This window comes from Rissa tridactyla, chromosome 1, assembly GCF_028500815.1.
Source record: "Rissa tridactyla isolate bRisTri1 chromosome 1, bRisTri1.patW.cur.20221130, whole genome shotgun sequence".
Taxonomy (NCBI): Eukaryota; Metazoa; Chordata; class Aves; order Charadriiformes; family Laridae; genus Rissa; species Rissa tridactyla.
The window spans coordinates 103,656,889-103,672,874 of record NC_071466.1 but is presented as its reverse complement, the minus strand read 5'-3'; the positions used below and the strand labels follow the sequence as shown (position 1 = coordinate 103,672,874).

The following is a 15,986-nucleotide window of genomic DNA, read 5'->3' as shown; positions in this document are numbered from 1 at the left end:
GGTGTAAAGAAAATTCCAATTTTTATGGGGAAATTTATCATCCCCAGCATAGCACCCAATATTTAAATTGGGGTGACTCATTGATATTCCAGAACGCTGGTCATTTTAAGGATTACTAATTAAAAAAAAAAAAAAGTAGGCATGGTAGGATTTTTATAATTACTGGGAAGAATGTGGTATGCTCAACCTTCTGTCTGTTTGTCCAGGAGAAGAAAATGCCCAGCTTATATATGAGAGCCCACTGCTTCGCTTTTGCAGATGAGGTGATTGCTAAGCTATGCAAAATAAAAGATGATTAGAGGGCTTGCCACTGCATTCAAGAATAGCTTGCTTATGAGTCAATTTTGTGGTTTGGTGACTGCCTTTTTTGTATCCAAATATCTTGAAAAGCCTCACAACCTCTGTATTGGCATCCAGAATCTGAAGCCATGAATGATGTCTTGGTGTTCAGTAAGATCCTGCTTCATGCCCTCCCATAGGTCTTATTGTTTGCTCAAATAACAGAAGATGGAAACAAGGCAACGCCAGAGATGTCATTCATCTCATACTTTTCTGACTGAAGAGGCTACTAGGCTTGCTTGGTTTAACATAGGCTCTTTTGATGTTCATATTGTTTCAATACCAACCAAATCTCTATCTGGAAGAGTAAATAATGACAATCATTTGTACTAGTACAGGGACTACAGACAAGAAATCAACAATTATTTTTTTTAAATAGTTAATAGAATATGTTTTTAGTTACCTCATGCCGTAAGAGTTTTTAGTTCTGAGTATTATTGCCTCCTTTGTGGAAGGATAGGAAGAGCTGGTTTATTTTTTGTTGTTGTGTTGTTTGTGGGTTTTTGTTAGGGTTTTTTTTTTTTTGGTACCGGAATCATGTGTACCTCAAACTGAGAGAGAGCAAGCCAACGAATTATTGCAAATTTCATGTTGGTTTTTTGTTTTGGTTTTTTTCTCCCCACTTTATATTCAAGGAATTCTCCCTCTTTTTGTAAGCTAACGCACCCAGCCTTAGGATCTTAGGCTGGAGTTGTCATGTTTCCAATACAGGGAGATGTTCATCTGTTCCTAGTTGGCCTAGACTAGTTGGCCTAGTCTGCATACTGGTCGTAAAGTCTTAATCAACACCGTTCCTTTCCACCTGTCAGGAGTTCATGAGAAGATGGGGGAGATAATTGCTTAGCTGAACTATTGTGTTTTGGGAGGTTCATATACAAAGAAGAATCCTGTTTCATCTCCACAGGGAGCACAGCTATGAAATCTGTTTACAGTGCCTCTGTGAGCTTAATCAGTAAAATTCTGGGACTTTTGAACTAATCTTAAAATGTCCTTTCTTTGAATTTAGGTATTATTGACCTGTCTGCTGCTTTTCTAGAATAGGTTACCTGAAACTGACATGATAATTTTTTACCAAGAATGCAGCTTTTCTTTCATTAATGAAATCTACCATTTAAAGGAATGTTTTTCTTCCCTTTGTCCGTTTCCTTTTCTCTCCAAAGTGTGTTTTGCCACATGAAAGTAGATTTTAAATATCAGAAACAAGCAGGAAATTCTCACGTTCTTCATAACTGCTGAGTCTGATTCTGCCTCAGGGTACAAGCAGTTTGAAGTACTTGTTGTATTTGTGGACCTTATTACCTGAAATTTAATCTCTGAGAATTTAGTGCTGAGACAGAGTGAATGCTAGATCTCCTCTTTATTTTTCTGCAAATCTACATCTTATCTTTTTATATTACTTCAATAAAACAGTGATTCCATTAACTTAGATGCCTTCATATCATTACATTCCTATACAGTAGGTGTTACAGGAAGGTGCACCAGTGCATGTAGTTCTACAGATGTTGAAATCATAATTTTTACTGGTTAGAAGTCATTGAGACAAACCTGAAACACAGCGTTAGAGAGTTCATTGGAGGCCTGAAGTGGAAGTTGAGATATGTTTTCTCTGAGTACAAATAATCTGAAGGATGAAAGTGAAATGTCTGCAAGAAGAGAGAGAGAAACTGATGCAAAAATGGAGGCAGAACTGGAGAAAGCATTGTGTAAGCATGGCACTGTAGAAGGGTAGTAGATCTCAATGTAAACTAAATATTCACCTCCGATTTTGTGTGGTGTGAAGAATCCGGTCTGCATAACATATTCTTATTCAGATTTCTCATTCTCAAAAGAGAACAGCTGCTGCTGCTGTTTTTGCCCATGAAAAATGTTTACTATCTGGTTGAATAGGACTTTTCCTAGGCAAGTAAGGAAGGTGTACACAACTGATTATTTGGAGTACCTTTTAGTTAAAAGAACCTGCGTTTCAGCTGTATGTGCTCTGGGAGGCAAATGACCTCCCACCCCCTAAATATCTAGTGTTACGAACTTTTTGCATTATATCCTCTGGCATGCTGATGGTGTCTTTTAATAGCCCATTTGTAAGTTTGATTCCACTTTGAGTAGCCTGGTTGTGACTTGAATTTTTGTATGAGCCAGATAAGTGAATCAATACTCAGCAGTTATCTTAATTTGGTAACACTTAGTTCTGGTAAGTTCATAAGTCCTAACTGGCTAGTTCAGGATTCATAGAGCTTTCAACTATAGACTTTGGATGAATGGCTTCTCTGTGTATGTTGTTTTCAGCGGTCCAGTATGATATGATATAATTACACTCAGAAATAAAAATAATGTAGTTTTTAGATAATGTTTCTTAATTTTATTTCTCCATTTCTTTTGAACTAGGCAACCTGGATATCTGGGCTATTACTGTGGAGGAAAGAGCTAAACATGATCAACAGTTCCATAGTCTGAAACCAACATCTGGATTTATCACTGGTAATGAAATAGTTTTCACTTTAATTTCATTTAATTAAATCTTAGCTAATGAGCCGGAATATGTACAGAGTTGCCTGGGAAACATTTGGGCGTAAGAATTTAAAAAATTGAACTGATCTTCCTCATTTTATATCCCATTTCTCATATGCCTTGCCATATCAACCCCATCTTTTCTGGTATTTTTCTGTTATTTACCAGCTATATACCTGGTTTATGCCACTTGATTTTCTGTAAGTAGGATTAAAATTATTTATAACTGTGGCTCTCTGAAGCAGTTCTATTGTGTAGAGCCACAATAGATAGAAACCGTAGAGTTAGAATTCAGGATGTGGAATCACCCTGATGTCTAGTAATATTTATAGTTCTTTTAATGTGCTCAGTAAATTAACTCACTGTACTGAGTCTGGCTGAGAAGGAGTTAACTTTCGTCATAGCAGCCTGTATGGTGCTGTATTTTGGATGTTTTGGCTATGGCTGAACAGTCCTTGCAAAGCCTCAAGGCTTTCACCGTTTCTCACTCTGCACTACCCCCAGCCTTGCTGGGGGTGGGCAAGAAGTTGGGAAGGGGACACAGCAAGGACAGCTGACCCAAACTGACTAAAGGGTTATCCCATATCACCATGCTTAAGAAAAACTGGGGGGAGGGCTGTTGTCTTCCAACGTAGCTGTTGCTCAGAGACTGAGCTTGAGGGAGGAGGCAAGTGATTACTTTTGCATCACTTGTGGGTTTTTTTTTTTGTACGCTTTCACTTATTAAACTGTTTTTATCGTGACCAACAAGTTTTCTGAGTCTTCTCACTTTTGCTCTCCCTATTCCCTTCTCTATCCTGCTGGGGGAAGGGAAGTGAGTGATTGACTTTGGTGCCTAGATTCTGCCTGGGACCAACCCACCATGCTAGCATTCTAACAGATTAATAAATCTGTTTAAATAAAGATGTCTCAATTTAACTGAAATCTGTTTCAGAAACTGATTGTTTAAACTAGTGAAGTCAGTGTGGATGACCTCTTTAAAAAATCTAAATGGCAAAATTGATTTAAGTAGTGGGAAGCAAAGCTTCAAGTAAAGGAATTGCACTGATCCTACTAAATTTTCATTGAACACCACTAACTTGCTTTGGTTTTAAAGTCAATAAGAAGCCTACTCTTTTGTTAGTTTGTTTTGTTGCATTTAATTTTCTTTAGTGCTATCTAAACTCTGGTGCTCAATTGAAAGGAAAGGTAGAGAAGTGCTTTACCTTTCTTGCTGCCTGATCCATCAAGAGGATTTCCAGAGTGTGAAATTGGAATCAGATTCTTAGCAGAGTCTCATCACAGCCATACGTGCCTCTAAGTATATAATTGATTGTTTCTGCTTCTGTTACATGACAGTTGTGGTACAAAATACTACTCTTGACCTCCTTTGATATTTAGTGCTGTGTTTCTAGTCTGTTTACAACTTTCCTTTACAGGCCACATTTCCAAGTATCTAATCTTTTTGTAATTGTATTGCTATCCTTACTTTTAATTGATGGTTGGAAAATAACTTTGAAATACTCCATTGCTTTCTTTAATGGTGGCTTATCAGGTTCACATCAGGGTAAAGACCACCTATTTTAGTTTGTGCTAGCTCACTGGCATTGTACTTCCAAAAAATCTAAGCTAGAGTTTATATTGATACATACTTTCCTGGAAGAAAAAATTTTCTTCTTCTCACAAGGCATATGATTCCTGCAAAGAGAGCCATTAGCACAGATTAGGCACTGTGAACCATGAGTTTCCCATTGTCCTAAATGTGTATGCCCAGTTGGCTTCATGTGGTGCAGTCTGTTGCAGGCTTAAACAGTATGTGCTTGTTGGAAATACCTGGTAGGTTTGCAAGTGACAAAATAAGCTTAAATCTCATACTCTGTTATGTATGCGTAGCATTAAGTATTTATGGGTTTACTGTTGCTTCTGTTTTAGATATTTTTGAGTCATGATTTCCTCTTTTCTCTTACAGGTATTTTTAGCATTTTCTGAAATGATGTCCTATTTATTTTATAGGTGATCAAGCTAGAAACTTTTTTTTTCAATCTGGGTTACCTCAACCGGTATTAGCACAGATATGGTGAGTATGTGGGAGGGGACGGGAGAATTGCAGTTATGTCACAGAGCGGTTTACTGGTACAGATTTGGACAGTAACTGTATTTCACAGTCTGGGGTTTAAAATCACCAGTTTAGTTCAGTGTGCTTTCCAAAAGTCTACAAGGCAAATATGCTTTGTAGTATGTTTTAGCTGAGTTTTTAAGTTACTAGTTTCAGTTATTGGAAGTAGGCATCCTTCTTCAAACGGCATTTTTGAAGTTGTCAATTTTCAACCCTCATTTCAAATTACTAAATGCTTTCAACTTTATTAAAACTGTCCTAATACAGCTGCTAAGCGCAGTAATTGGTATTAAAAATCTTCTAACAGGAGCCTATGCAAGACTTTCAAAATTTGTTACAAAAATGAAGACTGGCATAGACTATTTCCATTGTAGTTGGAGATACAGCTTGAAATTTTTACTATTCCTTGATGAGTTTAGACAAATCAAAATCTCCATTGCTGTATATTACGCATCACAAACTTTTTCTACAATCTACCAGCCTCTTCATGCAGGATTGCAATTGTTTCTACTCCAAATTATATGACGCTGCCAAACTCGGACGTGCTAACTTGCATGGATTATTCATAACTTACATTACTACTAAAACTTTTTTTTGGTGCTAGACAGAATGAAATAATGCTGGTTCTCATTCTAGATTGGAAAAAAGCAGCAGTGGGATGGATAACTTTTAACAAATCTATTTAACTTTTCCTCTGTTGTTTGAAAGACAGAGTAGTTTATTGAAGTTATAAAAACTTTTTGTTGTAGTATGGACTTCTAAAGGCAGAATCTTGCTCTGACTGGAGGAAGAAGAGAATTATTCTCTTGCAAGAAAAACAGTTGCTTTGGAAATATACACGCCTAAAAGTGGCTGGATTTATATGGCTTTTAAATAAATAGCTTATTTTCTTTTCAAATTATCTTCATCTTACAAATATCAAATCTGGTCTGGTTATCTTATTTTCTGAAGACTCAGTGAGAGTTCAGATGTCCCTTTGGAACTTGTCTTGCCTCTTAATTAAATAGGGAAAGAAGTTTTGTCTTAAACAAGACATCCTTTCTCCAAAAACGTTCTGTAGGCATTAGCTTTAAATAGGTGTTAACAAAACTAAACAGTTGTAAATAGTCTGACTAAAAATCTCTTCCTCTCTGAATTATTCAGTTTTTCAGCCTCTTGAGAGGGAGAGAATCATTCCACTAGTTCTGTAGTTGTCATAGAGACAAGACCTGAACTTGCACATTTTTTTAAATAAAGCGGAACTAAAACTTATTCGTGCTGCCTTTATAAATCATAAAAAAGCATGTAGACATTCCTTTCTCACTGTCTCTCTCCTTTTTTTTGATCATATCTGAATTAAGAGAAGTAAAGATTTAAGTAAAAATCTAGATCACTTGTACATATTCCCAGTTGGAATTAGAATAACCAAATAGGAAAACAGTCGTGTAGTGGTAGTAAGACCTCTTAAAAAGACCAAAAAAAAGGAAGAAAAAAAAAAAGAGGAAAACATCCTTCTTTTCCCACAAGTCGAATGATTTAACTCTTTTGATCTATCAGTGAATGTTTGTAATTTACCACAGACCATTGCTGTCCCACAGCAAAAGTAGAAGTTAGACTGTTTAGTGGCAAGAAGTCCCTTGCAGCCTGCAAAGGACATCACAGTGTGCTCAAGACTGCATTGAGAAATGTTAATCATTGTTTGTCTTAGCTCCCAGGGGTAAGATCTCAAAGTGGCATACTTGTTTTGTCAATTAATAGCCATATTCTGATGTTGTCTATGTAAATGGCTGTTAACATTGATACAGATCTGTGAGTACTTTAATAGAGGGGTCAGTTCTGGAGTAATCAGCCTAGAATCCCTGTGAGAGATAGGAGCTGTATAAAATTTCTTTTCTATTGGTATTCTTTATTTCTTGAATAGATTATTTTTTTTTAAGATAGCATTTGATTATTAGAGGGAGAGAAGGGGAGGTACAACAGTCTTTAAGGGGGATCTAAGTTAAAGCAACTTTTAAAACTCTTCAGATTAATTTTCTGATCCTAGAAATATGGAAGTGTATGTATGTTGTGTTTTGGAAGCATTTTCTTATTCTTAATGAGTCTACTTATTTTGAATACAGTTGATCATTTTAATCTGTCTGCAAGATAGGGGCCTAGCATTTGTTTCATAAAGGATTACCTACAGCTGTATGTAGACAAGCTTATGCTAATACAAAGTTTCATCTGTTTTGTTTGCTATGGAAGTTCTTGCATAGAAAAACACAACTGGCAAAGGAACTGCAGGGGGGATTTGCCTAATAAGTGATTGGCCATATTGCTTTCAGAGCTCTCTGCAGAAAAAGCAATCTCTATGAGTTTCCAAAGATATTATCTCATGAGTGAGAGAATTTTTTTTGCGTAAGTGAGCAGCATAAGGATTTTCACTGTCTTATATTTTAATTAAAATTGAATTGACATTTTTTGTATTGTCAAAAAATAACTTTCACTAGAACTTCAAGAAATGCTAGCTAGCAAGATGAAGTACCAGTTAAATGATTTCTGCCTCAAGAGCTGCTTTGAGAATATTCTGCAGTTGGTGTAATTGTTTGCTAAGATGAGACTCTAAAGAGTGTATCTTATTTTAATTTCTGCTATTAATCAAAGCTTTCCCAGAGTTCATGTTCCTTAAAAATAGTAGCTCCATGGTTTTTAGCATTGAGAATTCCTGTGTGTTTTTTACTCATCATTCATTTTAGAAAAAAGTTGTCTGTGGGACCTCAGTGAAGCAAATTAGTGGAATTATTATGGTCTGTCGTGACAACTTCTTTACTGTTCTACCCTTTACAGGCTTTGAAGTCTGCCAAGCTGGTAATCTATTAAGAAGCCTCTAAGTAGGCTTTGAATTGAGACTGCAATAGCTCAGAAGATAACTGTTTTTAAGTAGGCAATAATCTGGCTTTCTTCTAAAGCCCTTATGAATGGTGGCCTCAAAAAGCATCTTCTGTGTAGCCTGTCTCTCTGGAATTAAATGAGAACTAAAATAATCAATGCCATCTGTTTTTCATGCATTTAGAGTTAGTTATTTTTTCAGGACAGGCTAAAGCCATTTGTTGACTCACATATTTCTGACATACGCTTCCCTCATAACCTTCTTAAATTTGTGTCCAAGTGTGCGAGTGAAAGATTATGGGTGGTGATTCTGTGAGTTGTAACTCTTGCTGTGTATACACTGATTGACTGATGCTAAAGACCCAATTTCTCGTCTCCAATTATGGATGAGTTTTATAATGCAATATGGGATTGTATAATCTAATATGGGAATGTAAAGCTAAATAAATCCAGGTTTTTTAAACTGCAAGGAGATTTCCTTGTTTTAACACTATGCTATTTTCATGGAGATAATTTTTTTTTGCTGTGGGCTAATCATAAACATATTTGACAGAACAAACTGCTCATACTCAGTCTCCGCACCTCATAAATGCGAAAATAATCAAGTTGTCTTTACATTCTGCAGAAGAGAGGAGAGAAAGGAGGAGGAAGAGATCTGTAGGGGAAGAATTTTGTCAGCACCTGAAACCTGACGTTGTGATGAAGCCCGCTGCAGCTATTCTCATTAGAAAACCCCTGTTATAAACACATGCCTGTTCTCTAAAATATGATAAATACTTAGTCAATGTTTAATCTGTTTACTGCTCTGCACTGGTTCCGGACAGACCTTAAATGAAACACGTTTAAGCACGCTACATTCTTCCAAATTTCATTAGAAGCAGAACAGTGAAATTAGGTAGTGTTTCCGGTCAGCCACTCACTGCATTTAAGGTGATATTTATTCAAAAGTAGCACTGTAATCTTAACAGCATGACTTGAGGTTCAGTAATTAGAAATGAAAATTTGTCCTATTTTTGCACTAAAGATTTTGTCACACAAAAGCTGATTTTTGTTAGCATGCTGTAAAAATGTGTATAAATTCTGTAGTGTGCACATAATTTTTCTCACTGAAATTTGTGCTGTTAATTTAAATAACAAAGCCATTGATGTAGAGTAAATGAGTTGAACGGAAGGTCAGATCTTAAATTAAAAGAAAGCTACTGATGATTATGTGAATAGGAGTTCAATTAAAGCAATGAGACTGGTGCACATCGAAGTTTCTTGTTACTGGACAATTAATATTTTCTCATGTAGAATGCAAAGACTTACTGTGTTCTAGCAGTACCCTCTGTGAATAGTACCTGGACAATCAAGGTTGTCTACAATGTGATATTTACTATTACTGCATTTTTGTGGCTATGCATATAACAGGTTGAGGGCTTCTGTCTGTGCTTTAGTAATGGAAAGGCTTAAATTTTATATATCAAAGTATTTGCAGATGTAGAACTCACTTAGGTTGAACAAATAAGACTGTTAAGAATACAACTTGTGTGATTACTTTGCTTAGATGCAAAGATGTAAGGAAAATTGTGACTGTTTATTTGAGCTGTCGATGCCAATTGGTCACTATGGAGCTGACTGACTTCTCTGTATATTGAGGAACAAGTTGTCTTTTGGAGGACCGCTGACTGCTTGGAGTGCAGTCAAAAATCTGCTAGAATAGGTTTATCCAGATCAATTTCTCTAGCTTTGTTCCTATGCACATCTTCATCTTGCTAGCTACATAAGCCTGTTTTTTTACTTTCCGTTTCCACTGGGCATCTGACAGAAGAATGGCTAAGCAAGTGTTGAACTAAATTTGCATTAAAACTGCCCCACATTTTCCTTGTTGTATATTTTTGAATTTTCTTTAGTTGCCTTCAAAAAGGTGTGGTGTCTGCTTGTAGGCATTGGTCAAATTATGCTAATTATCTTCTCCTGGTTTCCATTGTTCTTAATACTCTGTAACTTTCTAATGAGGCTTTCTTACCCTTGGTATTTATTCACTGTTGATTTACTTCCTAGTGCAAAACCCATGAAAGGGAGCACTTCAGCAAATACATTAAGCCGTTAAGTTTCTGACATTCTAACATTCCAAATACCTTTTGCCTCTTGAATGTTTTGGGTTTGTAAGACTTGCAGCATGTATTTCTCCCAAGTGAGACTTTTAGAAATCTAACATTGCTGTTTATAGGTGGCAACTAATGGATGTTACATTAACTGTTTTAGTTGTAAAAAGTAAAAGGTGTATGAAGAAGAATATGAAAATGTACTGAGTTACTGTTCCTTGTAAGCCTAAGTGATGATTTTGGGCAGCAAAAATTTTACAGCGTGTTGTGGGACACTTCCATGCTCTTGTTGAAAAATAGAGTGGGTATTCTTAATTGTCATAGTTAAACTGTGAATTCCTTCAAAATATATTTGGACTCTTTACAGGAATTTTAAGTTCATATAAACATTTCTGATGTAGAGAAAATTTTAGATGCAGAGTTTTATACCTGTTGGATTGTATAGGAGGAAAAGCACAACATACTGCGTACATGCAGTCTGTTTGCAAGTTTGCACATAGTGGCTTGCGGTATATAAGACCCACTGGACAGAAAGACACAATGTAAGCTATTAAACTCTTAGTATTTTTATGTCCAGAGAAATTGTGCTTTAGAATTAACAGAACATGGATAATCTCAATAACAAAATGTGAGAAGACTACTTTTTAACTATTTCCTAGAAGTAACTATACCTCTCCTTTCGTAATACACATTTTTCATTAACAGCTATTGCAGTCTGTCCTTGCTGTTGCTTAACACCCATAGGATGGAGGCTCCTTTGCCTTCACTATGGTTCTCTCACTCATCTCTGCAAGTTGCTTGAGGACAAAAACATGACATCTTCCACTTTAACTTAGCCTGCCAGTACATCAGGAGGTACCAGTGTGTTGCTTGCTCTTTGTGGAAGAGCGATCAGAAGCTGAGACTCTAGAGCAGTGGTGTTCTGCAAGGAAAAGGAGATACCCATTCCAAATTTGTACTTTTCTTGGTCCAGGTTTGCCATGCTTGCCTTCCCTCCTGCTGGTTGGACTACCATATATCAAGTCTGACTGATATAATAGGATCTTTTTAACTAATTATTTGTCAAAAGAACCACATACTAAGCGATCAACATTGAAGCTTGAATCCAAATCACATTATGCTAGGTGGGTCCCAGAATCAATTTTAACTGAATTTAGGCTTTGAAGGACTTGCTGGTAGTGGGATTAGGAGAAGGTTGAAAGTTACTCAAGAATAGGCAGATTTTATGTATAAATTAAACTTCCCTGTGATACGAAGCTTCAGGAAACAACACCTAGAAGTTCTTACAGCCAAAACTTGTTCTTCAATGAAATATATGTAGTAATTCAACATCTTTCAGGGAGTGGTGCAATGCGTACTTTTCTTTTTAACTGTAAGCCTCAGAGTCTACCATTTCCTGACTAGATTTTCTTCTTTAAATACTGCTGATGGATTTTCAGTAGTATTATTTAGCCTCGTGACATCAAAATTGATGGATTAAGACAGCTACACTGCTGAAAATGCTGTTTTATAAGTGTTAGGAAGGGTTGAAGTGTCCCCATTTTTTGGGAAATGCTACTGGTGATATAAACCAGGGGAAACTCTTAAGATGTATGGTTGACCTGTGACAACCCCTCCTGGGATCTGCCACTTCATTGAGTTTTCCTAGGGTTTTTTTTGGTTGGGTTGAGAGGATTTTTATTTTGTGAATGCTTTGCCACTGCATTTACCTGACTACCTACTTATTTAAGTAACAATTATAAATAAATGTCAATTTATTGCAGTATTTTCTTGATAACTTTTCACATACTTAACATGAAATCTTTCCTTGACAGGGATTTGATAAGAAATAAAACTCTGGTTTAACTAGACTGCCTGGGTCCTTTGTGTTGTCATGGCTGTGGCATGGAAATGTACGCATGAACTTAAAAATATGTATTATTCCCAATACTGAAATATGTACTTAATTCTTCAAATGAATGCAAAGAAATAAGCATAATGTTTAAAACTCTGTTTACAACTAATTACATTTTTAATTTGCATTTACTCTGATTTTTGGTTTGCAATTGCAGGAACTAGCATTCTTCCTGCTTCTCCCCCCCTAACCTCCCAACCCTATTCCCTGCTGAGCATGGTTTTCTTAACCATCAAATGAAGAAACAAAAAGAAGACTGTTTAAGTCAGACTACTTTACATGAGAGCCTATTCAAGGTCTAGGCTCAATGTTTTATCTTTAGTACTATTGTTTAACTGAAAACACATTTGTACACTTGCAGATGTAATGGTGTCTAGTAAAGTGCACAGATTTAAAGAACATTTTCTTTTAAGTGTAGCTAAAATACAGATTTACAGACTAAGTCATTTGATTCCCTGTGGTGCTGTTTGTAGTACCATGTAGTTTCATTTGTGTGATTTTTGCAAAGTTTTTGTAGAACTACGTTAACCCTTCTTCTCTAGATGCTTCACTGTAATTCCTCTAAGAGTTGAAAACTGACTTTAAAAATATTTATTAATCACTCTAAGAAAGAAATCAAGAAGCTCTTGGTTTAAACAGTGTCTTCTTTCATGACCATTTTTAGCCAGGCATAGTTCTTTTGAGTGGAAATTAACTAGTCTTGAATATACATGCCTGTATGCACACGCCTAGGTCAGTTCCTGAAGTTCATAATTTAAGAGTCTAACTGTGAAAATCGTGTATTTTGTAGGGCTCTAGCTGACATGAACAATGATGGGAGGATGGATCAGTTGGAGTTTTCAATAGCTATGAAACTTATCAAATTAAAACTACAAGGTTATCAACTCCCTTCTGCACTGCCTCCTGTCATGAAGCAGCCACCTATTGCTCTGCCTAGTGCACCAGGATTTGGTAAGCTCTTTGTTTTCCTCCTTGGTAGCTTGTATTGTAGCAACCTAAGTTGAATTTCATTGTTGTTTTGCAGTTTCTAAAAGAAAATTTTAGGACAAAGTACTTTTAAAAGTACATGGACTCAAAAACAAATGCTGACACATGCATGCACATGCTCCAAAAAAAAAATATCTCAATGAGCTTTTGGCACTCAACCATACTGAATAATGTAAGTTGAGGTCCTGTTTGCTTCAGGTCTTATAGTGCTCCCCATATATTGCAAACAGAATTTTTTGCAGGGGAAAAAAGATGGATCAGGTAGCAGGGCTAGTGCATTCCAAAGTGATGGAGTTTTTATTTAAACTGTTATCAATTAAAGGATCTCCAGCTTTGGCAAGATTAACTATGTTTTTCTTGACTTTTTATGAGTCATGGCAGTAATGCACCCCTCAGCTTTTATTTTCTGAACAGTGCTGCACTGGTATTAGCCAGAACAGCTGCTGCTTCAGTTCTCGTGGTTAAGTACTGCCAAGGTCGCCACCATTTCAAGGAAAAAAGTAGGGGAAATGGGATGGTGAGAGGAAAAAAACTAAATGAAGCTGAACCTCGTGTTTGATACCTTGATGTTCTGCTCTATTCTGTAGTGAGAGGTTCTTTACCTTTCTGTTTTAGTCATTGCTATAACTCAAGTTGATTGGTGCCTGAGAATCACTGCTCTCCTTAAGAAAAGAGAATAGTGCCTTTGATAAACTGTGGTGTTTGACCAGTTGTTACTTCCACAAGTTTTACAGTTTTATTTCTGACTGTAAGAAATCAGTAGAATTGAACACAGCAAATACTGGCTTAAGTGAGAAAAGGCATAATAAAGTCAAACACAGAAGAAAAACAGCAAAATCTGTGATATTGTCTTTTCTCATTCACTGTAAACTTGATCTCAGCTGTTTGCACACACCCTCATTCTTCCCATTGGCATGACTGGACCTCCTTAACCTCCCTGTTATCCATGCAACTGTGCTTACACCTAAAATACCTCATTACTGTGCTTTACCCTATTAGCTTTGCACTGTTTCATCTTGACAATAGGCTGCAAGCAGTTATCCTGAAGCTTGTTCCTTTCAGCTGTGGCTAAATGTAGGCCTTGGGTTCATTACTCACTGGAAGTTGACAGTGCTGCTCTTCATTTAGTTCAAGGCAAACAATTCTTTTCTTCAGCAAATGCTAATGGACTTTTTTGGTCAGTGTTGCATCCAGTGTGATCTTATATGCATACATTATAGAGTGGTATGTTGTTCCCTCTGCATTGTTTTGTTCCCCTGCCATGCTAATGGTGCAGTGGACTGTAAGAGTTCTTTCAAGGAGCGTGTGGAAGTTTCCATTTCAATTTGCCCTTTAATTCTGCATTTACTGCTGGGTTGCAGGCTGCAGTTAAATTGTTATATCATATTAGGAGTCTCTAAATTAGAAAAAATATCTCCTTTTCTTGCCCCTAGGTATTGGGGGCATTGCCAGCATGCCATCTCTTACAACTGTTGCCCCAGTGCCAATGGCATCTATTCCAGTAGTAGGAATGTCTCCACCATTAGTATCTTCTGTTCCTGCAGCAGCAGTACCTCCCCTGGCTAATGGAGCTCCTGCTGTTATACAGCCTCTGCCTGCTTTTGCTCATCCTGGTATGCTACATACTGAGACTCTGTTTACTGTCTTGCTCTTAACAAATTATTTTGCCATTTGCTTTGGATCCAGAGAACAGTAGACGTGGAATTAGCCATTCTAACTTACTTTAAAGAATGACCCTGGGTAGGGGCTGTACTTTGGTTTAGCCCAATGTAATTGGTTAGCAAACTTGTATAACAGTTAAAAGAACGAACATGGACTTACTGTACTGTAATAATCAGTCACGTTAAGCAAAATATTAACCCTGTTATAACAGCAGTGTGATCAATCTAGCTTGCCAGTAAACTGTTACCTAGAAATTGATCCTCTCCTATCTATTTATAACTATTGAAGTACTACTGTTCATTGGGATTGCTTTAAAATACTGGACTACATATGATTTCTAACGTTATTCACAATAGAATTGAATATCAACAGGGTTTTGCGTAAAACTGCAAAAGTAAAAACATGAGAGAAGTGCCTGTGTGTCTTCACCTATTTTGTTAGACACTGTTAACTTATCTTAATACTTTTAAAAGGGATATTGTCAGAAGAACCATAATGATGTTAGGAACTAAATGAATGTCATTGAAATCCTACAGATTAAAATCCTAATACTAACAAATACATGTATTCTCTTATTTACAGCCACATTGCCAAAGAGTTCTTCCTTTAGTAGATCTGGTCCAGGATCACAGCTAAACGCAAAACTGCAAAAGGCACAATCGTTTGATGTGGCTAGGTAAGTTGGTATGGAATGAGTGTATGTGTGTATCTGGTTCCCCAGAGCTAGAAAAACTACTTCTCTTTTGCAAAGTTGTTTTCTGAAATAATATTTATTTGCAGAAATCAGTTCCTGCTGAGATACTACTTCAGGATTTCATAGGATGCTGTGGTTTTGCAAGGAATGTTCCATGAGTAGTGAATCATTGAAATATAATAATTAACTATTATAGTATGTGTTGACACTATTTTCAAATTCTTGAAAACTTAATTTCTTAGGAAAGTATTTGCTCTGTAAACACAATCTGCATTGTGTAATACCGCACAGGCACTCCTGTTAGTGTGAAAACATAACAAGTAATATTCTTTAAAATTAGCGTCTCTAGGATTATTTTAAAAAGCAAAATATTTAATAGTTCTCATATTTAAAATGCATTCCACGTAACTGTTTCTTATATATTCCTCAAGTTCTGCATGAAAAATCACCTAAAAGGCTTTTAGATTATTTCAAGGCCTAGGAAAATGTACGGTTAGGCAAAATGTATTTTACGATGGTCCAAAGAATCTATCTAACAAAATACAACTTCCTCAGAGGAGGTAAGATAATAATTTCCCAAAATCTTTATAATTCAAACTTTCTCACAGGTCTATACTGCAGATTTTTTTTGTAACAAGAAAATGGCTTGGGACGTTATTTAATTATCTTTTTATTTTCATTTTTCTGCTGCAGGTTTTTCTTGTGCCCTGGTAATAGATAAGTGACACTACTGGTTATTGTCAAATAGAATTAAAAATCTTTCAAAACAAACCATTCTTTTTCTCTTTGAAATCTAGTACTGTCAGGAATGTAGTAGTGATGCTCTAATATAGTTTGTGGAGGTACAAGAAGCTTTGTCTATAACAGTGCTAAGTA

General features: G+C 36.3%; 1 protein-coding gene across 8 annotated transcripts in view; it reads left to right on the top strand.

Moving 5' to 3' along the window:
• The window catches only part of ITSN1 (intersectin 1), a 145,788-nt gene that overhangs the window by 34,269 nt on the left and 95,533 nt on the right, over nt 1-15,986 (top strand). For 6 of the 8 annotated variants that reach the window (XM_054189257.1, XM_054189255.1, XM_054189254.1 and 3 more), the window contains 5 exons: nt 2,722-2,814; nt 4,837-4,900; nt 12,558-12,718; nt 14,188-14,367; nt 14,999-15,092. In XM_054189257.1, coding sequence (XP_054045232.1) covers nt 2,722-2,814; nt 4,837-4,900; nt 12,558-12,718; nt 14,188-14,367; nt 14,999-15,092 — 592 coding nt within the window. Of the gene's footprint in view, nt 1-2,721; nt 2,815-4,836; nt 4,901-12,557; nt 12,719-14,187; nt 14,368-14,998; nt 15,093-15,986 lie in introns of those variants that run through there. The other 2 variants (XM_054189258.1, XM_054189259.1) reach the window with 2 other exon arrangements.